This window comes from Alternaria dauci, chromosome 9, assembly GCF_042100115.1.
Source record: "Alternaria dauci strain A2016 chromosome 9, whole genome shotgun sequence".
Taxonomy (NCBI): domain Eukaryota; kingdom Fungi; phylum Ascomycota; class Dothideomycetes; order Pleosporales; family Pleosporaceae; genus Alternaria; species Alternaria dauci.
This window is the reverse complement of record NC_091280.1, coordinates 2,179,291-2,204,748: the sequence shown is the minus strand read 5'-3', so window position 1 is coordinate 2,204,748 and position 25,458 is coordinate 2,179,291. Positions and strand designations below refer to the sequence as shown.

Genomic DNA, 25,458 nt, shown 5'->3' with positions numbered 1-25,458 from the left:
ACTCATCATGATCATCGTCACCTTTCCCATCTTACCACAACCAAAGAGAAACTCAATACACAACCTTGTGATCCCAAAGAGGCGCCTGCCTCACACTATCATCATCCCACTCAACCTTGCCCTTCTCATTCATCACCGCACCCTCATCCGTAACCTCAACACCATAGCGCCCCAGACTCTCAGTCAACTCAGCAACCTCGCTCTTACTAACACCAGCCCGGTCTCTAGCTATCCAGATGACTTCTTCGCGTTGAGCCAGGGCAGGATGAAGATACGCCTCAAGAACGTCTTGTCTCGTGTATGCCGGGACAGGATGGCGGAACCGCGTAGTCAAGGAAGCAGAGATTTCGCTTGCGGAAGCAGTGTGAGGGGAAAAAATCTTCTGGAGCATGGATCGTTGCGGTGATGTGCCGGATGGACGTGTCATGCCGACGGCTTCGGCGCCGACGTGTTGGCGTCCTTGGTCGCTGAAGCTGGAAACAAGGGCTGATTCAGATTCTCTACTGTCGTTGCGTCCGACATTGTTGAATCCGGGGTGCATGCCATTGCCTTCTGAATTTCTTCCGGCTTCGGCGTCGTTTTGCTGGCTAGGGTGGTGGGAGTCGTCGAGGAGATTCGCCTTCTTGATCTTGCGCTTCATGATGATGTGGAAGACAATGGTAGCTGCGATCAACACGACTTGAAGCACAGTAGGCCCGGCAGAAACGACGCTGTTGCCAATTCCGATACCAAAGAGACCCAAAAGGCAAAGCTCTCCGAGATATACACCAACCATAAGCTGCTCGAGTGCGCGAGCGTAGAAACCACCTTTGGTATCGATACGGGTGTCGTGAACGTAAATCATATTGTAGCGGTACGCAAGATAGATGCAGCCGATTCCGATCGTCGCAAAGCCTAAAACGAGCGGCGCGATACATGCGTACGATAGGGCGATGACACCCAAGTTGGTCCATTTAGGATATTCCGCTCCCCATGATGGCTCGGTAAAGGATACGTAGCGCATGTACTTCTTCCTCGGAGTCTTTGCCAACTTGCTCAGGATGAATACACCCACCAGGCCTATCAAGTTGAACAGATACCGTGAAGCATTGGCAAGTCCATAGAGGATGAAATACGAGATGTAGAAGTTGGAAGCCTTGGGAAGATTCTTCGACAGCAGAGTGATGGCTGATGACGGGTTGCTGACAATTTGGCTAGCGACTGCTGAGGCGCTGGAGGTAAAGGTCGTGATGAGGAAGACTTGGATGACCTGGAAAGCAAAGTACCATGTCTGGCACTGCTGTTCGACTTCCGAGACTGTAGCGGCGCCAGCAAGCTTTGCGAAAACTACAATGGTCAATAAAAAAAACCTGGACAAAGTTCACACGGTTAACCTACAGCGACAAATGACCGGCACCAAAGCCATGAGCACAGCAAGTAGAATAGTTGGCAAAAGTCCGGTGACGACACCCAAGATAACGGGCGGAATAGAGTCGATCCAGCCTAGGAACGGCACATTCTCAGTGAGATAGTTGACATTGCTGATGATACCAACGATTGCTACAGGAATAGCCCAGAAGATGATGAGGGCCGAGATGGCAATAGTCGCAAGGAAATGCCGGGCCATTCTGTTTTTGGAACCCATATTGAGGTTCTTCCATATGACTTCGTCCGGCAAGACGCCCATCTGTCGGGGAGAGAAACTGGTCGGCCTGCGGTGCTGGTTGTTGTTGAAGGCAGCTTCAGCTGCTGCCATGGTGTTGAATTCAACGAAGATGGCGCTGGCTAGTTTTTCCTTGCCGGCGAGGTGAGACCGTTGTGCTGACTGAATCTTGGGCAATAGTTCCTTGATCTGGTTGCGGTAGTAACCAATAGAGTCGACCTTGTGTCCGATCAACGGCTTCAAGCGATGTGTGGGTCGCAATGCTTTGTCGGTACTATTCTTCTCACTGCTCCTTTTCTCCTGTTGCTTGGTAACTGCTGCCATGTACTTGATCTCACTAGCCTCCAGTTTGGGTACCGTCTTCTCAAGTTCCTCCACGTCGTCTTCTAGATCTCCTACATCTGGTACTAGCCAAATCTGCGCTACCTCCGGAAACATGGTGTGGAGATGCTCGAGCGAGAGATCCTTTTCCGGCACGTCGGTGAACAAGACTGTTCGCTGCGAGATTCGGCTCGCGTTCCAGGTGGACAAGAGGTACGCCTGTCGAACCTTGACAAGATACAACATCTCTCTGCCGATGAGAAAGAGGACCCAGCCGAAGAAGACCCAGGCCATGAGTGCATGAGCAAAGTATCGCACCTCGTTTTCAATATTGGAGAAGCTGAGGACATCCAGGCCCGATTGACCACCGCCACCAGTCGCGTTCACAGGGAAGAGTACCGGCCATGTGATGATGGCTCCAACAAACGCCATCAACGTGAGTACCTTGAGGAAGCGCATGTATAGGTAAGCATCAAGAGAGTGGTGATTGAGAACGTATTCGTCACTGAGATGCATAAACTTCGAAGTCCATCCCAAGAAACTCGAGCCCGCCGATGGTGTCTTTTCACTACGCCGATATCAGTGTCACTCGTACAATGGCATCATTGAAGTACATACTCTTCCAGCAACGCATCGTGATATGTCCGCGGCGCATACAACCGCTTCTGCTTCGCACGCAGCACAAAAAAAGCGCCTACGAGAACCGCTGCGACCACGAAACACGGCACCAGCGTCGACACCATAGCAGACAGCGAAGAGCTGCTGGTACGATGGCTTCCCTGCTGCTGAGACATGGCAGGCGGTAATCAATCGTGTTACAAGTCGTCGCGGCACGAAGAATCCAGTCCGCAAAAGAATATCCCCTCGAGCCAGATCAAACCCGCCTTCATGTATCGAACGTGAAATTGCCAATGGCACTTACATCATAGCAACCCATAGATATTCAATGTCATAGTACATGGTCGGCACATGCATTCCGACTAGTCGCACAGCCGACCAAATAGGAAATGAACCAAGGGGCAGGTCGCGCGAAGACGGAGGCTGGGACGCAGCATGGTTAGAGGTTAGACGGCGATCTAGCGTACCGGTTACGTTGCTCCAAGACTGTAGCGCGTGGTTGGTGAAGCTTGCGGGGATGAAGCTCGACCATGGGCGCGGGGACCATCGCTCGTGTCGTCATTGTGTGACCGCGAGACTCGAAGTGTGTCTGCAAAACAAGGCAGTGGATTGGATATGAGATGCTGGGCACTGGGTCTGCTATATCTGGTCTGCCATTTTGCCGTGTGACTTTACCCTAGAGTGATGTCGAAGGCATCTTGTTTGTCATTGTTAGAGGGAGACGTTTGTTGAGAGGAAGTTATGGGGCGGAACCTCACAGCTGGAATTTGCCCAAAGGCCTATGCACAGTCAACTGGCCACGATTAAGCTTCAAGAAGAAGTATAACACCGTGAAGTAGGTTGGCCAGAGGCTTGTTCGATTATGGGATTGCATCCCTGATGCCTGGGATCTACTCTAGATCCGTCAAAACTCAAAGTCGCACGAATGCCACTCGGGTACCCTATCCGGTACGAGTCGCAAACCTAAAGATACAAGCTTCCTCGTACACCTAACCGCCAACAACACATTCCCAGTATCCAAAATTAAATACCATTATACTCGCTATAATACATCACCATCAAACCATCACCCAAGTCCATTTCCCAATGAGAGTAAGGTAACCTCCTCCTCAGCTCATAAGCAACCTCGTAACCGCGCCCACATTCAACGTCCTCAAATCACTATAATGCTGACCCGTCCCCAAAAACACAACCGGGATCCCCGTCGCATGCACCATCGACACCAACGTCCCCACCATATCCCCCACCGTATCACACTTTGAAATGACAAAGCCATCCAAGTTCCTACCCGGCCCAAACGAAGCATTAAAGTTCCTTGCCTGCGCCACAGAATCCGTGCCGACGAGCGCCTCGCCCACCATGAGAATCTTGTCCGGATTCGCCATCTTGCCAAACTTCTCCAGCGAAGACATGAGGCGCTGGTCATTGTGGCGGCGCCCAGCGGTATCGATGAGAACGACGTTGAAACTATTCTTTGATGCAAAGGTGACGGCGTCGGCGGCAATGTTTGCAGCATCTTTGCCGTAGCCCTTTTCGAAGAGGTCGACTTGGCCGCCTTCTCGTTGCGAGAGCTCTTTGAGTCGGTCGACGTGGACGCGTAGCTGCTCGACGGCGCCGGAACGGAACGTGTCTGCTGCGGCGATCAGGACGCGGTGGTGGTTTTGGAGCAGGAAGAAGGCGATTTTGGAGAGGTTGGTGGACTTTCCAACGCCGTTTACTCCGACAATGGACAGTACGTAGGGGCGGGAGGTAGTGGCGTTGGTATGTTGGATCTCGCGAAGGAGGTCGAGGGAGGATGTCGGAGTAAGCATCTTTGTGAGTGCTTTCTCCATGGAGGCCTTGAGGGTCGTCTCAATTGCTGTCGCGGTAGTCAGTATACATGTTTGGTAAGAATAGGATGCGTTGACTGACTGGTGAAGCTTGGTGTCTTCATGCCCACCAGGTCCCGCTCGACGCTCTCGCACAATCGTACTGCGGCCTCGAGAGCTACGTTTTTGCGGAGAAGATGCTGTTCCATTTCTTTCAGGGGTTTTGCCAGTGCCTCCTTGGTGAGTGTCTTGCCGCCCACTACGTTCCTGAACAGTCCGCCAATTGCACCCAAACTGGATCCAACCAGTCCGCTAGATGCTGCGGGCGCCTCCTTCTCCTTCTTTGCATTTTGTGCCGCAATAATCTCGTCCATTTCCTCGTCGAGGTCCTTGAGCACAAACTCGCCCCTGTTGGTCTTGTGCCCCCACGTCTCCGGCCTAATCTCCTCGAGCGCTTCGTTTCCAGAGGCATCGCCTTGGATATCTGACTGCGAGTAGTCGAGCACAGAGTCGTCCTGCTCTTCTGCGCCAAACTCGCCCCAGACTCTACCTTTCTTCGCCGAGCCCTTGCCCTTCTTCTTTGACGATGCTTCGTCGCCAGACGATACTGGCGCCGAGCTAAAGGCCGAAGCCTTCTTCTTGTCTCTCCGTGACATCTTGCCTCCAAACGGCCTCGCCTTTCCCGTCAAAAGCTGACTCTGCGCAGGTGTGCTGGGCCGCGAAGTATCTGGCGTGGGCACTGGTGTGGAGTCGGCGCTCGTATCGTACAGGGGCTGCTGTGGTTTCTGTAGCGCGACGGGCTTGGGTGCGGCTTCGTCGGCGCTGTCGTTGTCGGTACTGGATTCGGGAGTGGTGAGCTTGATGCTTGGTGCGCCAGAGTCGCTCGCGCCTTCCAGGTCGTGCATCTGGCGGTCGAAATAGGTGCCGAATTTATCGCAGTTGACCACACTGCTGTGTTCCGTCTTGAGCTGCTCGCCGTAGAGGCCGACGAAGAGTGCGCGCACATTGTCGAGCAACTTGTCGACCCACGTAAGGTGAACGAGGCTTTGGTATACCGCCTGCGGGGAGGTCAGCCACTGCGCATATCAATGTTGCAATGCGCCGTGCTGCCACTGCCACGCATTGCTGGCTGTGGCACAGCAAGACATACCACAAAGATCAGACCGAGGTCCTTTGCCGCCGTCCACTTCAACGTGTACCCCTCCTTCTTGTACGTAGGTTTCGAGCCCGCATCCTCGGACTGGGGTTGTATGCGCTCCTCGATGAAGACGTCTCGAATTAAACTGTTGATGACGTTTGCGCCGACGGGGACGTAGGTGCGCGACCACAGGACGACACCCGAGGTGGTGACAATCTCGAACGTGTCCAGCATGGCGAGGGTGAAAGGCGGGCCGAGTGTTGCGAAGGGGAGACGTGGTGGTGCGGCGGGCACATGTGGGCAATGGGCTTATGACGAACGGCCGTGCGCGCCTCTTGCCAGATGGTCGGAATTCGGAGGTGCCAACGACCACCGCAGCTCAAGGCAGAAATCACACAACCACGGGACAACCACGGCGACGTGTTCAATTGCGCATCTCGAAACCGTGTCTCTTCCATCCGCTAGACATTCCTGAAGACCACACTCGCTACGCCATCCACCACCACCACCGCGACGCGCAAACATGCAGCGCCCCAACTACGGCAACCCACCACCGGCGCATTCACCACCCCGTATGTCTTGACATGTCCCCATTCGCCCCTTCAGCGCATCGCATATACTGACTCCCTATAGTACACCACCCAGTCCCACAACACGTGTCCACAGTCCCCCAACTACGATCACCGCCTCCCCCGCAACCCCCTTCACAACCCCAAAGCGGCTATGGCTACGGACAGCAAGCAGGAGGCATGCCGCCCCAGCAGGGCGGATACGGCGTACACCCATCGTTTGGCGGCTTCATCAACGACCCCACCGCCCAATTAGGCTTCCAGATGGGCAAGAGCGCCGTCGACGCCGGACAGCACTACATGGAACAGAATGTACGTATCCAGCAACCATCCACACCCATCCACGGGTAACATACTAACCGTTCTTCTCCAGCTAGGCCGCTTCGTCTCCGTCTCGGCACTCAAACACTACTTCAACGTGACCAACTCGTACGTCCTCACCAAACTCCGCATCATCCTCATCCCATGGTGGCACCGCCCCTGGTCGCGCCAACAACGACACGCGCCCGACTCGTCCGCCGCCTCCGCCGCCCTCCTCTACCAACCTCCCCGCGAAGATGTGAATTCGCCAGACATGTACATCCCCACCATGGCGCTCGTCACGTACATTCTGCTCTCGACCTTCATCGCGGGGCTGCGCGGCGCTTTCAATCCCGAACTACTCGGCACCACGGCCACCGTCGCTATTGCCGTGACGCTCCTCGAGATCCTCATCATCCGAACGGGCATCTTCCTGCTTGCTATTAGCAGCTCGAGCCAGCTCCTCGACCTCGTCGCATACAGTGGTTATAAATTTGTGCACGTCATTGTCTCGCTTCTTCTTACCAACCTGGCGACCTGGCTCGGTCTCACCAGCTCGTGGGTTCGCTGGGTCATCTTCTTGTATTGCTTCAATGCAAACTCGTTTTTTCTGCTGAGGAGTCTCAAGTATGCGCTGTTGCCGGATGATAACTCGCAGCATAGTTATGGAACGCCAGCTGCGGCGTCGTACACGGATTCCAGGAGCCAGAAGGGGAGGAGGACGTATTTTTTGTTCGCGTACAGTTATGTGGTGCAGTTTGGGTTCATGGTCTGGCTGAGCAAGGTATGAGGGGTGTTGTTGGAACAGGGGAAATTTTCATACTGGGAAGGGGAAACGGCAAGGTATGTCGGATTCAGGTTGCGGGTTGGATTTGGGTGTATGCGCTTGTGCGACTGCCGTGCAAAAGGACGGAGCATGCAGACGGCCTGCCTAAGGAAAAGAAGCGCGTATGAGGAACACGATGTAAATGTATCTATCAGCGTTCAGCGTCAGCATTTGCATACTTGATATAAAAAACCTTGTGAATGAAATCTCAAATTCGATCGACTGCAAGAGATGCTCATCCTGGGAATTCCATGAGCATTTAAAACCATGGCGACTGAAACAGACAAAATGGCGCCCACGATGATCGACATGCTACTTTTAAAACCCAGTCGTGTGACCATAAACACCAGTCCTCTCCCAGAGCGCCATACCCACACACGCCCCTAACCCTTTGCCCCAAACCACACCACCTAGCCAACGACAGGAACAATCCTCCCCGCTGCCCTCATCAGCCCCCTCTCCCCCTCAATCTCCCTCTGATAATCCAGCACCAACTCGCCAAACTGCTCGATCTGGTCCTGCGCCCTCGGCGCCCCAATCAACACAATCCCCCTCGGCACAACCACATCATTCACCTGGAAGCACCCAAACGTAACCACCTTCTTGATCGCAGGACACGACCGGAACACACCAGCCACAATCTGCGTATCGACCACGGGACAAAAAGACAAGTTAATCTCGCGGAGATGAGGATACTGTCTTGTGCCGTCAAAGATTTCTGTAAACGTCGCGTGTGAGATGTGGCGGCACGAGGAGATGTCAAGGAACTCGAGGCGCGAGCCGGAATGTGCCATTAGGGCGCGGAAGCCGTTGGAGGCGAGGCCGACGGGCTCGTCTTCTGGGCCGTCGGGGTTGGTGTTGTCCATGTCGCGGGTGGAGTTTACGTCAATGTAATGGAGGGGCGGGTTATCCCAGTTGGAGAAGAGATTGACGTAGCCGGCGTCGGAACATTCGTTGTTTTCGGTGAAGCGGAACTTGCGGAGGTGGTGGCAGTTGTTGTGGATAGCCTCTAGGACGTCGTCGGTGGGATCTGTTGTCGTGTCGAGGAAGTGCTCTAGGCATAGGGTGCGGAGGTTGGCGCCGACGGAGTTGACTAGGTGCACGAGCTTCTCGCGGGTTATGGGGTCGTAGAAGCGGAGTGTGAGGTGCTTCAGGTGCTTGAGACGAGCTATGGCATCGATGCTGTCTGGGCCAATCTTCTTGCAACGCTCAATCTTCAGACGCTCAAGGTTCGGGCAGAAAGTGGTAAGTGCTTCTACTACCTGATCGTCAAATGCGGCGTCCAGCCACTCCACCTTTAGTGTCTTTAGATCTTGACCCCGGGCAATGAAGAGTTCAGCCCATTTGTCGTTGGAGACGAGGTTGGCGCCCAATAGTTGGATCTCTTCAAGCGCTTTGGCCTTTTCGTTCATGTAGTCGATGTTGCTGTCCTTGAACTGGCAACAGTTGCGAAGAGACAGACGCTTGACATACGGGCAGACTGCAAAGATCTGATCATAGTCCTCAGTCTCGAGGTATGCAGCCTCATGGATCGCAACCGTTTCCATATCGGGTTGGAGGAACAGCTTCATCGTGTTGGAGTTCATCGCACGCTTCTTTGAGAAGATCTCGCTGATTCGGTTCATGATACCCTCTGGCATCTCGCCCAGTTCGTCAATGTCCTCTGAGTGTTTGGCGAGCTTCTCAATGCACAGCTGCTGTAGCGTCTTGGGTCCGCGCACAGTCATACCATCGAGGCGGTTGCTCTCAATCTTCCTTCGGCCCTTGCGCACGACGGGCTTAGCCGCCTTCTTCTCTGCCTTTGCATCCTTCACCATCTCTTTTCCACATGGTGTACAAAGAAGTCCACCCTCTGGGCCCGCCTTGCTGTATGGTGTGACGGTGAAACGCTTGCTACAGATCTCGCAGTTCTCCAGCTGACCAGGCAGCGGCTTAGCCTTCTTGTACATGTCCATGACGTCCTCAAAGTCAGAGTCGTCGTCTGAGCCCTTCTTCTTCTTCTTCGACGCCTTCTTGGCCGCCTTGCCCTTCTTGATCTTCGCGATAGCCTCTTCTTGGTTGCGTTTACGTTTGCGGGAGCGCTCGGCTGCCATTGCAGAGGACTCTGCTTGGAGGTCTTCTTCGACATCTTCGCCCTCTTCGCCAGCATTCGACGGTCCTTCGCCATTGTCCTCTGCTTGTCCTGCGTCTTGCTCTGCTTGTCGAACACGTTGTTGGTATGAATCACGAATCTCTGCGGCGGAAATGTTGTTCGCCTGAACTTCTAATTAGCGAGTGTCCCTTGCAAGTACCATCTATCATGAAGTTCGCGCCGCTATTGCGCTGAGACACAGCCGCCTTCGACCTTAATTCGTAGAGCGCAAACGCATTGTAGTCCGGTATCAAAGAGATGGTTACTCACCGCCAGAAAGTCTGTCAGCGCAGAATGTGGCCCCCGAATGCCTGCACCTCTGCCTGCACCTCTAGGTCGTCGTCCGGTCCTGTCGCCACTCATCAGTATTGCGCGCTCACGCACTTGAATTTCTAAACTTGACTTACATGATTTCAGTAATTCGTACTGTTAGATTTGCGATTTGAAAAAGTGATGTGAACGAAAGGATTGGAGAAGAATCGTGCTGATTGAGTCCGCTAGGAGTGAGTGGGGTGAGAGACATCGATAGGAAGGCGCGTCGGGGTCCGGGCATCCGCAGTCGCGCAGTCACGTGGTGGCAATTGGTTGCTTGTTCCGGATTAGTCTACCCCTGACAATTCTCTGTCACTTTCACCATCATTGCGTACAGGGCTATCTGTAACGCCATCGATTGAAAATTTAAACTTTTTGTAAGACCATGAAGGCCCCGTCAATCTCCATTGGGAAACTTCCCAGCCATAAGATCGCAAGTCGTCCTAGTAAAGCAAACTGAATCCAACCGCCAATCCATTTCCAAAGTCCCAGACGCCTTGCCGAATTCACCTCCTTGCTTGATCTTGTATCTTTATCCTTAGCTTTCCTGTCCACATAAGGGAATCAGGTAATCAGATGACCGTGTCGTCATCGCTGTCATCATCATCGTCCTCGTTCTCATCTTCATCATCATCATCATCAGAGTCCCAAGCGAGATCAGAGCCCGTCTGTCGCGCAATGTCGCCCATAGGCATCTATAATACGGTCAGCATGAGTTTTGGCCAAGCACTAAGGTGCTTCGAGTTCGTAGGACAAGAATCCTCCACGTTACACCACCGGGACACAACATACCATCGGAGGACCGCGAGGAGCAGCACGGATCTTGGCCCATCCATTGGGGCGAACCTCAGAAGTATCGGAGTACTCAGCTACGCTGGAGGCGAAGGAGTGGGCTGAGCCGGTGACCGATGAATCGGGGCGACGATAAGCGTTAGGGTTGAAGCCGGAGCGTGTGCTGGGAGCTGCGTTGGACTTGGTGTGCCATGACTGGGTGCGTTGGTCGCTCCAGCCGCCGTCGCTGTTGCCTTTTCCATGACCAGCCGCAGCAGCGTAGGTGTACTCGGTCTCAATCAGGCTCTCGTCCGCTGAGCCAGTGATGGACATGGCCTTTTGGAAGCCAGCCGACAATGAGATGCCTCCGTCCTCCATGCCGTTGTGTTTGGGGCGTCGATCACCGCCGTTAACGGTCTTCCATTCATCTTCGCCCTTTGGAAGTCAGTACGAAGACCAGTTTGTAGCAGCATGTGCTGATGCCGTGTATAGCTTATGCGAAAACTCACGTAGTTGGAAGAAGTATCAGTAGTCGATGACCAGTATTCAGGAATCTGGCCGTTGGAGTGGTCAGCCGGAAGGAAAGCCTTCTCCAGATTCTCATAACGCTCCTCGTCGACAGCTTCGTCCGCGAGCTGAGCCTCGATGCACTTGAAGCACTTGGCAGTGTCGGGCTTTGCACGCTGCGATTTGGCAAATTCTTCCAGGCCCTTGGTCTTACCGCACATGGTGCATTCGACCTCGACCTTCTGCTGCCCAGTACATCCTTGACAGTTGATAGCCTTGTAAATCTCGGCCGAATTCTTGATTTGCCAACGCGCGTCGGTCAGCTGCTTGATTGAATACTTGGCTTGAGGGAGGTTCTTGTGGCATCGACCGCATTTGATCTTGACAGGAAGCGGGATGCCCTTGAGCCTGTGAGAGCAGTCAGCAGCGAATCCGTCAAGATGCAATTCTCAGCAGGTAGTTAGAGCATTGATTTGATAGTCAAGAGCCTCGCCTGCTGAGATTTTCTGTACGTACTTATCGATCTCGTCCTGGTTGTAGGCGTGCATGTTGCGGCGGCCGCCCATTGTGAGCGACTGGTGTTGTAGAGGAGTGTGAAGGGTTGTAACAAGATTGAAGTTGATTGTACTGTAACGAGAGTCGTTGTGCGAGTTCGAGGATTAGACTAAGGTGTCTTAGTGGAGACTGTCGGTGTATGCCTTTTGTTTGGGCTGATCTTCAGGTAAAGGCATGGACGAGTGAGAGGAGCTGTAGCTGCCCGAAGCAAACACGGCATGTGATAACGCAATGTCGGCGGTGAGCACGAAACCCTGTCTCCAAGAATATCACCTATTTATGCTAACGCTTAGCATCTTGTGTTCTAAAGTTGTTGCAATTTTTGACTTTACTGACAATTATGACCCATTCGGCCTTTGGAAACCAGGATTGTCTACGCCATCGAATGTGAAGTCAATATAACATTACTCCCATCTGTATCCGAGATGGCTGGAGGCTGCGATTCGTTTCTCCAATACTGTTAGCAATAAATGCCCACTCTTGAGTAAGTGCCGCATTCGGCAGGGGTATGCCATGAGCATCACATTAACCTCTGCAGTCGTTTATTTCGACTTTCACGTTGAGCGTATGGTAAGGTCTATTGTATGGACGGCGGATGTGATTATTTTATTTCCATAACGACTGCCTGGCTGATATAGCAGGGATCTCGCAGAACGTGCCTCCATGACTACATCTAATCATCACCACCGCCGATTGGACCGCTCACTTGCTTGGCCGACTTTGCAGCGACAATGTCGTCGACTCTGAGCAGCAGACAGGCGCTCTCAACAGCAGTCTTAACACTCTGTTCCTTAACTGCTAGGGGCTCCCATACATTGTATGTGTTCATGTCGACGACCTTTCCTGCATCGCCATCGATACCCCATGTGCTGCCACCGTGCTTGCCGTCTTCGTAGCCCTCTGCGTGCTTCGCGCGCAATTGGGTAAGCACCTTGATCGGGCTGTTTCCTGAGTTCTGGATGAGTGTGCGTGGGATGACCTCCATGGCTTCCGCGACGGCCTTGTAGGGCCACTGTGCGACACCCTCGATCAGCTTTCCGCGCTGGCCCAGACCGACCGCGATGGCCATCTCGGTTGCACCACCACCGGGGCAGAGCTTAGGGTTCCAGATGACGTTCCTGGCAACACCCATAGCGTCGTGTAGATTCCGCTCGATTTCGTTCAGGATGTCTTTTGAGGGTCCACGGAGGAGGATAGTGCATGCCTTCGGGTTCTTGCACTTTGTGAGGAAGGTAAAGTATTCGTCGCCGATCTTGGAGATCTCGAAAAGACCGCACTCAGTACCAATGTCTGAAGGGGCGGCGGAGAAGACGGAGTTTACGATTGTCGCACCTGTCGCACGGGCGATACGGTTGTTATCGGTCTTGCGGACTCGGCGGATGGCGGTGATGTTGGCTTTGACGAGGTAGTGCTGTGCGAGGTCTAATCCATGTTAGCGAGCTTATATCAAATCATGACCAGTCTGACTTACCGCTGACGCCCTTCTCGGTGATGACAAGATCGGGCTTGAGAGCGATGATGGCATCGCACATTTGCTTGACTTGCTCTTCTTCGATTTGGAGGATCCTGTTCCAGTCCTCCTCTTTGCTGACCTCAATGTTTGTCTGACTCTCCCCCTTCTTGTACTCCAGCGTGCAGTCCAGCAACAACACCTTGGGGTTCTCGATTCTCCGCCTCATCTTGGGGTGTGTAATGTCCTTGTTGACCATGACTCCGTCCAGAACCTCGCTGTCCTCGATTTCACCTCCCGGAATCTTCTCGATACGTGCGTAGCGCTTAATGTCAACCTCCTTCTTGCCAGCGCCGACGTCGAGGGAAACGGTCCGCACCGCCTTCAGGGCCAGTCCGCACATCAGTTCCGACCACCGTGTTACGAACTTTGTGCCGATCGAAGAGTTGATGATCTTGTACATCTGCTCGTCGTTGTTGACGTCGACTTCGACCGCGATGTCGTTGATGATTTCGAGGGCGTCGGCGAGAGCCTTCTTGAAGGCTTGGATGATGACGACGGGGTGGATGTTGCGCTCGAGCTGGGGCAGAGCTTGTGCGAGGATTTCTCCCGCTGTTGCTTGTTAATCCATGCTTCGTCTCTCCCCACACTTTGTACGCACCTAATATGATGACGGTGGTTGTGCCATCGCCCACCTCCTCATCTTGCGTCCTGCTCAACTCGATCATGCTCTTGGCAGCTGGATGTGCGACTTCGATTTCTCGGAGGATAGCATGGCCGTCGTTGGTGAGGACGATACCGCCCATGGGATCGAGCAGCATCTTCAACATGGCCTTGGGGCCGAGACATGATCTGATAATGTCGGCGACCGTCTTGGCTGCTGTGATGTTGGATAGTTGAGCTTTGCGGCCAAACTGGCGCTCCCCGCCCGGGGTCTGGGTGTCTGTTGGTGTGTTAGTGGGCTGTCGCAGCTTCAGAGCGGTAGCTCGACATACTCATAACAACCACTGGCGCCTGCATCTTGAAAGAAGGCGTCTAGAAGCACGGTGTACAAGGAAGAGGGGGTCGAAAACAGAGTTGCGTGGGGTATCTTGCGTCTGGTGCCTTGCAGCTCCTCCACTAACTTTTGCTACCAAAAACCGCGTCGCAGCGCCGCCACTATCCCGGCGCGGATTATCTGCGACCGGCCACCAGCCACAGTTGAGCCACAGTCAAAGAGCGTTGCTGAGTCATGCTCTCCAGCTCGATCAACGGCAACTTCCATCTGCACCCTGGTCGTCCCTGCCTTACACAGCGCCTTGGCGCATGCCGCATGCGGTAGCCAGACCTCGCGTGACGGCCAATGCGCACTAGACTTGCCCTGGAGATCTCTCGCCGGACTCTTTTACCCTACATTCTGCCGCCCCTCACCGCGTCCAAGCCAGCCTCTCACGGGACTTGCGCGCAGCTTACAAGACGGCTGTGGTGCCCTCGCAAACCTTCCTTCCTTCCTCTCACTTCTTTTTGCGCCAAACCTCCACACACAGCCTTTCTTCTGTTCTTAACTTGAACACCCCCCACACGTCGAGCGATTTGTTCCATTCTACCTCTCCCATCAATACCTCCATCACCCTTCACCTCCATCGCGCCTCACCATCTCGCCATCATCTACCCCATCGCTGTCGCTCTTGGTGACTCTATCAGACCGTCGCATGCTCACTGTCCTGTCTTAACCAAGACAGATTTTTGTATCCTTCACACACTCTAACATTACTAAACTACTAAACACACAGCATGGGTCTTAACTACTACGCTTCGGCGCCAACCGTCGTTTTGGCTCCCCAGCAACCACAGGGCTACTTCTCCCATCACCAGAGCGCCCAAGCACCAATGGGTAATTTCCGCCCCAAATACCCTACTCCGCCTTCGCTCAACTATCTAGCCGCTGTTTCCAATGCCACCGCTGGTCGCAAACGATCCATCGCCGACGTCGATGAGCCAGAGGAAAACCTACCCGCCGGATCAATCGTCACCCGGTCGCCTTCAAAGCCCAAGTCCGAGCCTGTGTATGGCCCGGGTATGACTCTCATCTACCCTGGAGAACCTGGCTACACCATGGCAGCCGAGTCGCAATCGGGCACCTGGTACGAAGAGAAGATTGAGAAAGAAGAGAAGGCTGATGCCGCCCGCCCTATCGCTGTTTCGCGCAAGTCAGTACGAATGAGCCCAACTGCCAACATCGAAGTCCCCTCCCTCAACGACATGGACGCTCAGAAGACTGAAGAGCTCATTGACGACAAGGGCAACACTGTCAACACGCTCATCGCGTCCCTCGGAGTTGGCTGGAAGAATGTCATGACCAACCCCAACCTGCGCGACGCGGCGCGTGCCTACGCACGCGTGATTGAACGCCATTTCGATTTCACCGACGTCCTTGTTATGCTAGAGAAGGAATCACTCAACGCCTATCTGGTACGCGCGAAACAACACGGTGTCCAAGGCTACTGGCTATTCTCGGACAACCTCCAATGGTGTCAACTCATCGGCTGGTCGTTGGAACGCACAGTCAGCAACCTCATGTTCGGTTCAACTCCACGTGTCGAGGGCGAGCGCATCAATGCCCGCCAACTGACGCCATCGGAACCCGCTACTACATCCAACCCTCAACCAGTGGCCGCCATTTCAACGGCGACTGCGGACGTCGACATGATGGAGATGTGACGCGTCTCCTCTCTTCTTTCCTCTTCCTTTCTATTTTCATTACGGCAACAAAACACAAATCGGTTATTATTTCGGCTGCATTGATTTACGGTTTTCGATGTGGGTTCTTTCCACGGCGAATCGGCGTTAGCGGTTGGATCGGATCGATCACCGGAAGTGACTCCATCTGACATGTACTGTATTATTATGATGCCTACGCTGTGATGCTTGATCAGACATTCTCGATCGCGTTTGCTAGCACGTGCCACTAAACTTACCAGGCAACAAATCAAATGAATATATGATTATCATCTATGTACTGTTCTTCACATGCTGGTGCTGAATATGATTTGAATGAACTTTAATTGCACACATCTCCTCTTGCGTCCTCTTGTGATTTCGGCGCTACCGGATAAGCTGCTCCTCCAGTGCTTCTCAGCCTCGCCTCGCGAAGTAAACACACCACCACCAGAAGCCCTACCAGGCACGCAATCTTCCAGACTCTATTTTCAGCCAAATCTACGCTCGTTAAATACGATCAAACGCGCTTCCGCGGTGATACAGCGAGAGCACTGAGAAGCGCCTGCCCCGAGCGACTGCCCCAAGCTTCGGCCAAAACTTCCGCTCCTCAGCAACGCGAACATGTCGCGCGGACGACACGGCGTCGCGTTTCCCGGACAGCAGCCTCTTCCCAACACGTTTCTGACTCGCACAAACGGCGTGAATGATTCAAATTACCTGGTGCTTTTATCTGTGCGCATTTGCTGACCCGGAGTGCCAGGGCTGGCACACCACCACTCCGGGATACCTGTTTCACCAGCCGCCAAAGACTACCACGTGACTGCTTTTTCCTCGGAAATTGTTGTTTCCGGCTTTGCCGAGGTTTTCTTGCACTTGGACGAAATGGCACCGTGGAGCTAGCTCATTCTGCGGCTTGACGACATTATGGACCTTCCTTGCTACAGCTCCGCAGTCTCCAGAATCTACGAGAACTACTTATGCGAGATCTGGTGAGCACAAGATGACTTCCAGTGAAGACGCGTGAGCGCATGTATATTGGAGAGCTGTCTGGGCCTTTTTTGGCGCTTGTTGATACGAACTTCGCCCGCCTGCGAAGGAAACACGTTGCGAATCCAAGTCGTCCACGAGAGTGTAAAGTCGCTTCTTCGGTCTCCTGGGAGGCCTACTGTGTCGCGATAATCATTGGTTTTGAGCTTTGGGGAGAATCCAAATCGTCGCCTACAACACTACAGGAAATCGGCCGTTGCCTATGGCTCACAGAGCGAACGTGCGACAAACGCGCAGCACGTTGACTGAAGTTGTGATTCGGCCGTTGCGATGATTGAGATAGCGGCTGGGTCTGACCAGGGCTCGCGATATCTGTTGCCACAAGGGGGCCTGCAAGAGAACAGCTATCCCGAATTGGTCTGCAAGAAACGGCCCCCAAAGTGGCGCAACAACAGCAGGATGAGATGTCGTGCTCATAGTGCTGCTGGTCTCTTCGAGTTTCCTCCGTCTCATTTTGAACCGGGCTGTCTTTGTCGCTTTCATACGCGCAATGTTTGAGCCAGTTCCGTCCTTGCTGCCTACCACGAAAAGACTAGCCATACAGACACGATGGCAACCCGACTGCAGCTCCGAGATGCAGATACCGCTTACAGCCTTGAGCGACAACGATAAGCTTTCTCCAAGCAGCTCACGCAAGCCATCAAACGCCCATTTAAAGAAACAATCAGTCTTTGATCTACCCTGGCGTGCTGCGGAGAAGCACCTAGGGCCTCGTTTTACGGGATGGCGTTTTGGCGTCCTGAACTTCGCATTCTGGGCTTCAATCGTCCTTTTCGTAAACATTGCTGCCACAGTATCAGGCTTCACTGTCTCGCCTATTGCCAGAGGTGTTTTCTTTGATGGGGATTGCGACCGGGTCAAGCGTCTAAATACCTGGCTTCATCTCGCCATCAACGTTCTCAGCACGATCGTTTTGGCTGGGAGCAACTATACAATGCAATGCTTGTCCGCACCCACGCGAAGCGAGATTGACGCCGCCCACAGCCGCAAACCTAGCGTGTACCTCGATGTCGGCATTCTCAGCGTGCGCAATCTCAGCTATATTAGTGAACGAAGAACTTTTCTATGGGTCCTGCTGGCACTCTCGTCTCTCCCGTTACATCTCCTGTAAGTCGAGAAATCATCATGAAGTACTGCCTGCTCACATGTGCTAGTTATAACTCGGCAGTGTTTAGTTCAATATCTACAAACAGTTATTATGCATTCTCTGTAGGCGAGGCTTTCCTCAAGGACGAACACTGCACAAACTGTTTGGAAACCCCAACGTATGGAAATGATCCGAGCGAAGTGACATCCACACTCGAAGGCCTCTGGAGCAAAGCACGTTCGGGCAGGCTCGAAAGGCTTGACTCCTCAAAATGTATTGATGAATATGCCATTAGTATACAGACCAATCGACGAAATCTTCTTCTCGTCTCCGAAGATGACGAACTTTCCTCGCCAACGAATAACACCTTCATGAAAGGCTCTCACGCCTATTGGGCTACCAAGTTTGAGACATACGATTGGTTCACTCCCAAGAAAGGTAGTCTCACATTTGAGTGGATATGCTCACAACTGGATCACGGGCGCACACCATGCTCAGCCAGTATCGAGAATCTTAAGAAGCAAAACTCATGGCAAGTTGGAGAATATTGCAACGGTCTCAACAACTGTAAGCCTTTCGGTGCGACAGTGAAATACTGTCTGAGTGAACGGGCCGAACCTCATTGCAAACTTCACTTTGAACCCAGCATTGCGATTGTCGTCACGGTTCTAAATTTCTGTAAGTCTCAGTCTCGTCCTCGCTCCCAATGCAGAAGCTGTAGTACGAAATGACATAACGCCAAACACGTTCTAATAAATCATATAGTCAAAGCCGCCCTTATGTTCTACGTTGCCTTCGGTATTAAAGATGAGCCGCTGATGGCAATGGGTGATGCTGTTGCCTCTTTTCTAGACAAAGAGGATAACGAAACCAAAAATATGTGTATGTCTTCGATGGCCAACTTTAGGAACAGCAAAGGGTACAAAGCGGGGCCGCAACAGTACAGCGGTGAGAGGTACCGCTGGAAAGATGCGACCAGCAAGTTGCGTGTATGCGTTACTTTGATAATGTGAGTTATACTAGCAATACTTTCGCAGTTTACTTACATTACCGTTCAGGTTCTTGCTGGCTTTAGCCGTCGTTGGCCATCTACTCCGGGTGGGAATTGACAACCTACCCACTGGGGCAACACTACAACAGTTTGCATTTGGTACGTTGCTAGTGAGAGATTTTATTGGAACACATTGCTGATCATGCCGGTCCCCTTCTAGGCGGTGTGGACCCTCGTACAACGATCAATTACCGGCCAACAGATTTGATCAGCAATGCTCTTACCGCCAATACGCCGCAACTGATTCTCTCCTTCCTGTATTTCGGATACAACTCTCTCTTCACCGCCATGCTCATGGGCTATGAATGGGTCACCTACTCACACAAGCGCAAAGGTCTTCGTGTAACTCACTTACCTTCCGGTGCCCAGCGATCTACATACTTTCTCCAACTGCCATACCGCTTCGGTATACCCCTCATGGTACTCAGCTTCACGCTGCATTGGTTGGTTTCACAAAGCATATTCCTTGTCGCCATCGATTTATACGATGTCAACGGCAACCCAGGAGTTGGATCTAGATCAGTACTCGACTTCAAGACTTTGGGTTACTCGCCGCTAGCCATCATCGCTGTGCTAGCCCTGGGCGGACTGATGGTCATTAGTATGGTTGCGTTTGGGTACATACCATATAGGCGTGGTATGCCGCTTGCAGGGACGTGCAGTTTGGCCATTAGCGCAGCTTGTCATCCGATAGAGAGAGTTGATGATGGCGAAAGTGTTGCTGAGAAGAAATTGCAGTGGGGTGTAGTTAGTACTGCCGATGATGAGATAGGGCATTGCGCGTTCTCCGCAGATGACGTGGGGCCAGTAGTGAAGGGGAAGCTTTACGGTTGGTATTAGGACTGTATGGCCTGAACCGAGCCATGAATCTTAGCAAATAATCGTTTTTTTTGCAATTACCAGCAGTTGCGAATTCTTCTCAAGATCAGTTGTGATGAGATTTGTGCCACATAAAGGTAGCGACTGGCTGCGCAGCGCGACAAATGCTCCATGAATGCATTCTGTTGAAGTTTTCGATTTCTTCAAGATCCCGCAGATATCAATGACTCAAGAGCAAATATTATCATGCTTCAAAGCCTTGTGCAGGTAAAGCTCAATATGGATATGGATGCAGATGGCCGTAGTCCCGTCTTGACCAATCAGCGGCAGAGCCCCGCTCGGGGCGACCTAGGCTCGCCGCCCGCCAGCTCCGCCAGCGGCCCTTACCGGAAGGCCTCACTCCAGCGGTACATCGAGTCGGCTACAGCGACTATGCCGCCGCCAACGTAGTGCTGATGATGGGCGCGCACACTCCCTTTACAGTCTCAGTCTCGGAGAGCGTAGAACGCCTCGACTAGTATCTCTCCTTCGTCGATATCGCTGTGATAGCTAGGCGTATAGCAACCCCTTCGCAGCCGCTGCACAAGACATCGCCTTCACGCTCGCATGCGATCACTACATAACCGAGAAATATATCAAAGCTAGTGCCATGTGCTGGATCATCTTGCGCGACGTGTCCTACATCGACTCTATGGGATCCCGCGTCGGTACCGACAGTGTCGTTCGCGGCCCAATAAGCAGCGGTCGTGTTTCGATTGTCGCCCACGAGGACGTTGCTCGCATTGCTGCCGCTGTGCTCGCTGGCCCATATCAGCACGTTGAAGTCTCCTACGTTGCCATTGGGAGCAATGTCATGGCGCCCATCTTTAGTGTATTCGAATCCGTTACTGGTTGCGCGGCGATGACGCTTGCCAAATACTTGACTGCCAACCCCTGACAAAGTAACCTGCTGCAGATATTTGCTGAAAATGACAAGTTACTACGATAAGGCTACCACTCTATGAAGACACTCTTTGCTTCTTAGCACTGCCTCTACTAAAACCTACCCCAGAGGATTTCACTTTGACTTTTCTGTTTATGTCATGGAGGGCAATTCAGCGCATAGCTTCAAAGTGGGGACAGAACTTGGACACAACGACCTCATTCGTAGTGCAGCATGGTGTCAGCCTTGCCTGATCCAATCGAGCGCGCTAGGTAGCGGGGCAACAGCGTTGCCTTACTGCGGACGGTTCTCCAGACTCCAGACTTGTAATCTGTCCACATTTCCATCGCTACTATGCGCTCCTATCGATACCAATCATTACAGCACGACGACTCGTTTCGTCTCCTTGTCTTGCATCCAAGCCTGAACGGCACAGATTCTGATCCCGTCAGATGTACGATTCAACACGCACGACTCTCCGACGAGTCTCTCAAATACGAAGCAGTATCCTACACCTGGGGTAACGCCGCTGAGACGCAAGCTATTTACTTCCAACACGACACGAAAGAGCTACATGTTGGCCAAAATTGTTATAACGCTCTTTGGCGCTTACGACGCATGCGTGGAGATCGCTTGCTATGGATCGATGCTATCTGCATCGATCAGGACAATCTTCAAGAACGAGCCAGTCAGGTCCGCATAATGGACAGAATCTACAACTGCGCATTCACTGTCTTGGTGGTCTTAAGCGAACCAAGTACTCATAGCAGTGCCCTGTTTGAGGAACTGGCGGCAGCAGACGAAGAAATATCACTGACAGGAGATTGCAAGCGAGGCCATCCGAGTGGTACGATAGTCGCGCTGCTTGAAGAACTGTATCGGGATCCGTGGTTTAAAAGAGTTTGGGTTCTACAAGAAGTCCATGCCAAAAGTTCTGTCAAGTTCATCTGCGGCTCCGCTAGCTTCTCACATAGAAGTCTCGACAGCTTATCCATGGGTCATTCGAAGACTTTGGTGACTAAAACATTCAAGCCCGTGGCTTTGCGATGGATCAGTTACCCTCCGGGTATATTCTCGACTTCACAGTTCACCTTATGGAACAGACTTTACAGCACCAGGGACTGCCTAGCAACCGAGCCGAAAGACAGAGTCTTCGCACTGAAGTCCTTGTTAGGTCCTAGACAAACAGAGATGAATCACTTGATTGATTACACAAGGAGTGTAGAGGAGTGTTACACCCATGTAGCTGCCTTCCTGTTACCTGTATTAGGGCTTCGATTGCTCACCGCTATTCGGCATCCACACGACAAGAAGATGCCCTCATGGATTCCCGATTGGTCTCAAAACACTTCACTGAATTATTATTCTTTTGAATATGAATCGAGATACTTTGACTTATTGGGCGGGCAGTCTTCACCGTTCTTCTGCGCTGCTGACAAACAGACGCACACAACACGGTCCTTCCTGGATGAGAGCCACGAGCACTGCTTGGAACTGTTTGTCTCGGGCTGTAGACATGCGCAAATAGTCGAAACAAGCCAGGCTTTTCACTTTGTCGACGCGGATGACGCCTCGATGCAGTTGAAGAGACTATACAGCAGCTTCATCTCGCTTGGTCGCTATGTCGACTCTGAAGACACAATAGATAATCCTATTGTGTTAGCCCACTTGGGAAAAGATATCAGAGATGGTAAGGCTAGAATCTGCACATGGCATAGAAATTATTGATCTGGTTGTAGCTATGTCCTGCATGGACGGCGAACAGCTTCACGAACACCTGAGCCGTTATGATGGAGGGAGCGAAGTAAGTCGACTTCTCTCAGCATTCGATTAACTTTTGGTTTGACATTACAAGGAAAATGCCCTCGATGCAGACTATAACATTGTCATGCTCATGAAGTCCCTGCAGCAGTGCAAAATATGTCTGACAGATGACGGTGAGTTGATTGTTGTATCAGAAGCTGTACGATGTGGGGATGTAATCGCCATGTTTTCAGGAGCCCTATCAGTCTGTCTTTTACGACCTTTTCAGGATGGAAGCTGGGCACTGATAAGTGGCGATTGTCACCTGTTTACGGAAGAATTCCATGACCAGGATTTTCCAGAGGCTTTCAACTGCGACAAGTACGTTGCATGTAACCCGGACAGACTAGAAGAGTTCAGGGTGCGTTGATGCACTTATGGGTACCAACAACCATCGTAAATGATGAAAACCTCCGTGTATCTATAGAAAGAGATGGCTTGCGTCTTCATATCGAGGATGCAATCATCAGAAGAAGGGTTCATGTTCAAAGGATTAATTCTGACAGCTGATCCTTTCTCACCGTACAACGGTCCGCGGCAGTCACGCAGCGAACAGCACTTGTCATATGCCGACTGTGGCACACCCGAAATCATTGTGTCCAACAGACTTCTAGGAAACTGTCCGCTTACCTCTTTATGCTATCGACGCTATTGATCAATCACGACAAAATCAAGGCATATATCAGGGCTAACGGCATGGGCGAGACCTTTCTGCGCAACAGATTCTACATTACATTTGTCCTTGGGACTTCCTAGTGTAAGATCGTACTAGAATGGAAAGACAGAAGGATACCATACAAAACTAATAGCCCGAAAGAATAGTTTCCGACGCCTTCTCGCTCAGCATATAAACACCGGCAACCGGGAAGGCTCCAGGGGACCTTGGAAAAGCACTAGCATCGACCACTCGCAAGCCAGACACACCATGGACACGGAACTTGGAGTCCAGGACTGCGTTCTTGTCAGAGCTGGGGCCGATGGAACACGTGCCAATAACGTGGTGGCCAAAGATGTTCTCGCGAATAAAGTCTTCGTCATTGTTAGCAACAGAGCAGCTTCCATCGGCACCAACAGTGCCTGCGCATGGTGGCCAAGAGACGTTGTAAGGAGCGAATGGTTCTTGAACGCGGTTGAAAGCACGACGACCCCAAGCAAGGAACTCCTTGATCGCGGCTATGTCGCCTGCGGCACCTGTGCCATTGAAGTGTCGGAAGTTGATTTCAGGCGTTACAGTCGGATCGGCCGAACGGAGTTTGATGTATCCGGCCGTGCTGTTGCCATGGATGTGGACGCCGTGCATGCCCCAGGTCGTTGGGGGGTCATCCCACGATTGTCCGGTGTTGCGGGGCCAAAATCCACGGAATCCAAAGGAACCAGGAAAGATGGCAAAGTCGCGCTCGTCGTTGGTTGTGTAATTTGTCTTGAGGAATGCGAGTTGGGTGAGACTGGGTTGGGTGTATGGTCCCTGGCCTTCGAGGTAAAGTGCAAGACATGGGTCGCCAGGAGCTCCAAAAGTGCATTGGGAGCGAGGACCACCGGGAGCAGCGGAGTAATCGAAAGCCTGAGCGCCATGTCCAATGACGGCAATCTCGTTGTGGTCTTGCATGTTACGGCCAACGCCTGGTAGATCGGCAACGACGGGAATGTTCAGGGCTTCGAGGTCTGCAGCTGGTCCGATGCCGCTGAGTAGCAACAGCTGAGGTGTACCAAACGATCCACCACTGAGAATGATCTCTTTTCGAGCATAAACCCGGCGTGAGATCTTCTTGATTTTGTGATCATAGCGGAGGTCGCCTTGAAAAGCGCTTTTGCCCTCCAGGTATTGAATACCGATGGTGCGAGGCAAAGAGCCTTCTCGAGGCTTGTCAAAGAGAACCTTTGTAGCGTAGGAGTTGAGGCGGACTTCCAGGGGGTATTTCTTATTGCCTTTCTTGTCTACAGCGCGCAAAGCATCGAGCACTCGATTCCTAGAGCTGTAACGGGCCCAGGTTGCATTGGCGTGTTGAGGAAGGCCCGTGAGTCCTGTAATCTGGTCTCTGTCGGGATTCAAGACTTGGTTGGGGTCAATGTTTAGGATTTCTTCCAGATTCTCTGGATCCTGGCCTGCCTCGGCAGCCATGCCCTTCAAAATGGCAGTTGCTTGAGGTGATGAGAGAAAGACGGTTCCGTTGCCCAAGATTGTATCAAGATAACCATTGAAGCCGTGACCTGGTGTGCCACGTGGGCGGTATTGGTTGTTTTCCAACTTGATAAACAATTCTCCCATGTGAGTAGCACTGCGATTTGCTCGGTTAGCTTACTGATTCTCTTGATATCAGAAATTAGGAACATTGTCGGATGTGACTTACTTCCATGAATCATCGCCTGTAAGGTCCTTGATAAAGTTCCAATCGCTATCAGCAGGAAGGACAGTCAGAGCAGAGTTGACAATGGACGATCCGCCGAGTGTAGCGCCACGAGGATACTGAATGCCAACAATCTCTGCTCCTGTGGGCGCCGAGCTGCCTGGCCCAACCCACAAATTGCCGTTTGGAAGCCTCCATGTTAGATGTTGGTACTTTTTCGTCAATTCGACATCGTCGTAATGACGAACCCAATAGGTCCAGGTCAGGGCAGTAGTATCTGCGGTGTTTGTCAACGCAATAGCGTTTGTGATCATAGCAGCACTGTCGTCATCACCGGCTTCGAGCAGGAGAGTCTTGAAACCAGATCGTGCGAGATTAGCGGCCAGTGGGCCGCCTCCAGGACCAGAGCCAACTACAACATAATCGTAAGTGTCGACTGATTTAGCCGTTGTGGCCAAGGCAGAGACAGTGCTGGCGATAAGCAGGATGCTACCGACGCGGGAAGCCGCTTCCCAGGGGCTTGCGATTCGCATAATCCAATAACGATGCTGATATTCGGTGTCCGAAGGGAGAGGTCGCTAGAGGAGGAGTTGCTGATAGTCAGGTGGATTAGATGAAAGATGAATATAACAGACAGCCAGACGAGGCACGCCTTTATATTTCAAGCATATGGTAGGTATCATCTTCAGTGCTCTGCCTCCATTTCACTCGATGACATTCTTTCCTTATTTGCCTA

The 25,458-nt window shown here is 52.4% G+C and overlaps 8 protein-coding genes across 8 annotated transcripts; 3 read left to right on the top strand and 5 right to left on the bottom strand.

Annotated features, from left to right (window-relative positions):
• Positions 1-52: 52 nt before the first annotated feature.
• On the bottom strand, positions 53-5,761 carry ACET3X_009413 (uncharacterized protein; the record flags this gene model as incomplete). The annotated part of the gene is made up of 6 exons (XM_069455605.1): positions 53-1,326; positions 1,378-2,531; positions 3,257-3,278; positions 3,870-4,439; positions 4,493-5,447; positions 5,540-5,761. 6 exons carry the CDS (start codon positions 5,759-5,761, stop codon positions 53-55), a joined length of 4,197 nt encoding a protein of 1,398 aa, XP_069303490.1.
• A 170-nt stretch (positions 5,762-5,931) lies between these two features.
• On the top strand, positions 5,932-7,365 carry ACET3X_009412 (uncharacterized protein). The gene is made up of 3 exons (XM_069455604.1): positions 5,932-6,099; positions 6,161-6,408; positions 6,470-7,365. Exons 1-3 carry the CDS (start codon positions 6,051-6,053, stop codon positions 7,184-7,186), a joined length of 1,014 nt encoding a protein of 337 aa, XP_069303489.1. The 5' UTR covers positions 5,932-6,050; the 3' UTR covers positions 7,187-7,365.
• Positions 7,366-7,632: 267 nt separating this feature from the next.
• Positions 7,633-9,876, bottom strand: ACET3X_009411 (uncharacterized protein; the record flags this gene model as incomplete). The annotated part of the gene is made up of 3 exons (XM_069455603.1): positions 7,633-9,477; positions 9,624-9,702; positions 9,761-9,876. The coding sequence occupies 3 exons, from the start codon at positions 9,874-9,876 to the stop codon at positions 7,633-7,635; spliced, it is 2,040 nt and encodes a 679-aa protein (XP_069303488.1).
• A 361-nt stretch (positions 9,877-10,237) lies between these two features.
• ACET3X_009410 (uncharacterized protein) lies at positions 10,238-11,509 on the bottom strand (the record flags this gene model as incomplete). Its single annotated transcript, XM_069455602.1, has 4 exons — positions 10,238-10,360; positions 10,458-10,871; positions 10,946-11,351; positions 11,460-11,509. The coding sequence occupies 4 exons, from the start codon at positions 11,507-11,509 to the stop codon at positions 10,238-10,240; spliced, it is 993 nt and encodes a 330-aa protein (XP_069303487.1).
• A 662-nt stretch (positions 11,510-12,171) lies between these two features.
• On the bottom strand, positions 12,172-13,968 carry ACET3X_009409 (uncharacterized protein; the record flags this gene model as incomplete). The annotated part of the gene is made up of 4 exons (XM_069455601.1): positions 12,172-12,920; positions 12,970-13,560; positions 13,610-13,891; positions 13,944-13,968. The coding sequence occupies 4 exons, from the start codon at positions 13,966-13,968 to the stop codon at positions 12,172-12,174; spliced, it is 1,647 nt and encodes a 548-aa protein (XP_069303486.1).
• Positions 13,969-14,408: 440 nt separating this feature from the next.
• On the top strand, positions 14,409-15,938 carry ACET3X_009408 (uncharacterized protein). Its single transcript, XM_069455599.1, has 2 exons — positions 14,409-14,821; positions 14,870-15,938. Exons 1-2 carry the CDS (start codon positions 14,722-14,724, stop codon positions 15,646-15,648), a joined length of 879 nt encoding a protein of 292 aa, XP_069303485.1. The 5' UTR covers positions 14,409-14,721; the 3' UTR covers positions 15,649-15,938.
• A 1,247-nt stretch (positions 15,939-17,185) lies between these two features.
• ACET3X_009407 (uncharacterized protein) lies at positions 17,186-20,589 on the top strand (the record flags this gene model as incomplete). The annotated part of the gene is made up of 6 exons (XM_069455598.1): positions 17,186-17,802; positions 17,850-18,460; positions 18,548-18,791; positions 18,841-18,932; positions 18,994-19,470; positions 20,228-20,589. 6 exons carry the CDS (start codon positions 17,186-17,188, stop codon positions 20,587-20,589), a joined length of 2,403 nt encoding a protein of 800 aa, XP_069303484.1.
• A 2,590-nt stretch (positions 20,590-23,179) lies between these two features.
• Positions 23,180-25,255, bottom strand: ACET3X_009406 (uncharacterized protein; the record flags this gene model as incomplete). Its single annotated transcript, XM_069455597.1, has 2 exons — positions 23,180-24,653; positions 24,726-25,255. 2 exons carry the CDS (start codon positions 25,253-25,255, stop codon positions 23,180-23,182), a joined length of 2,004 nt encoding a protein of 667 aa, XP_069303483.1.
• Positions 25,256-25,458: the final 203 nt, after the last annotated feature.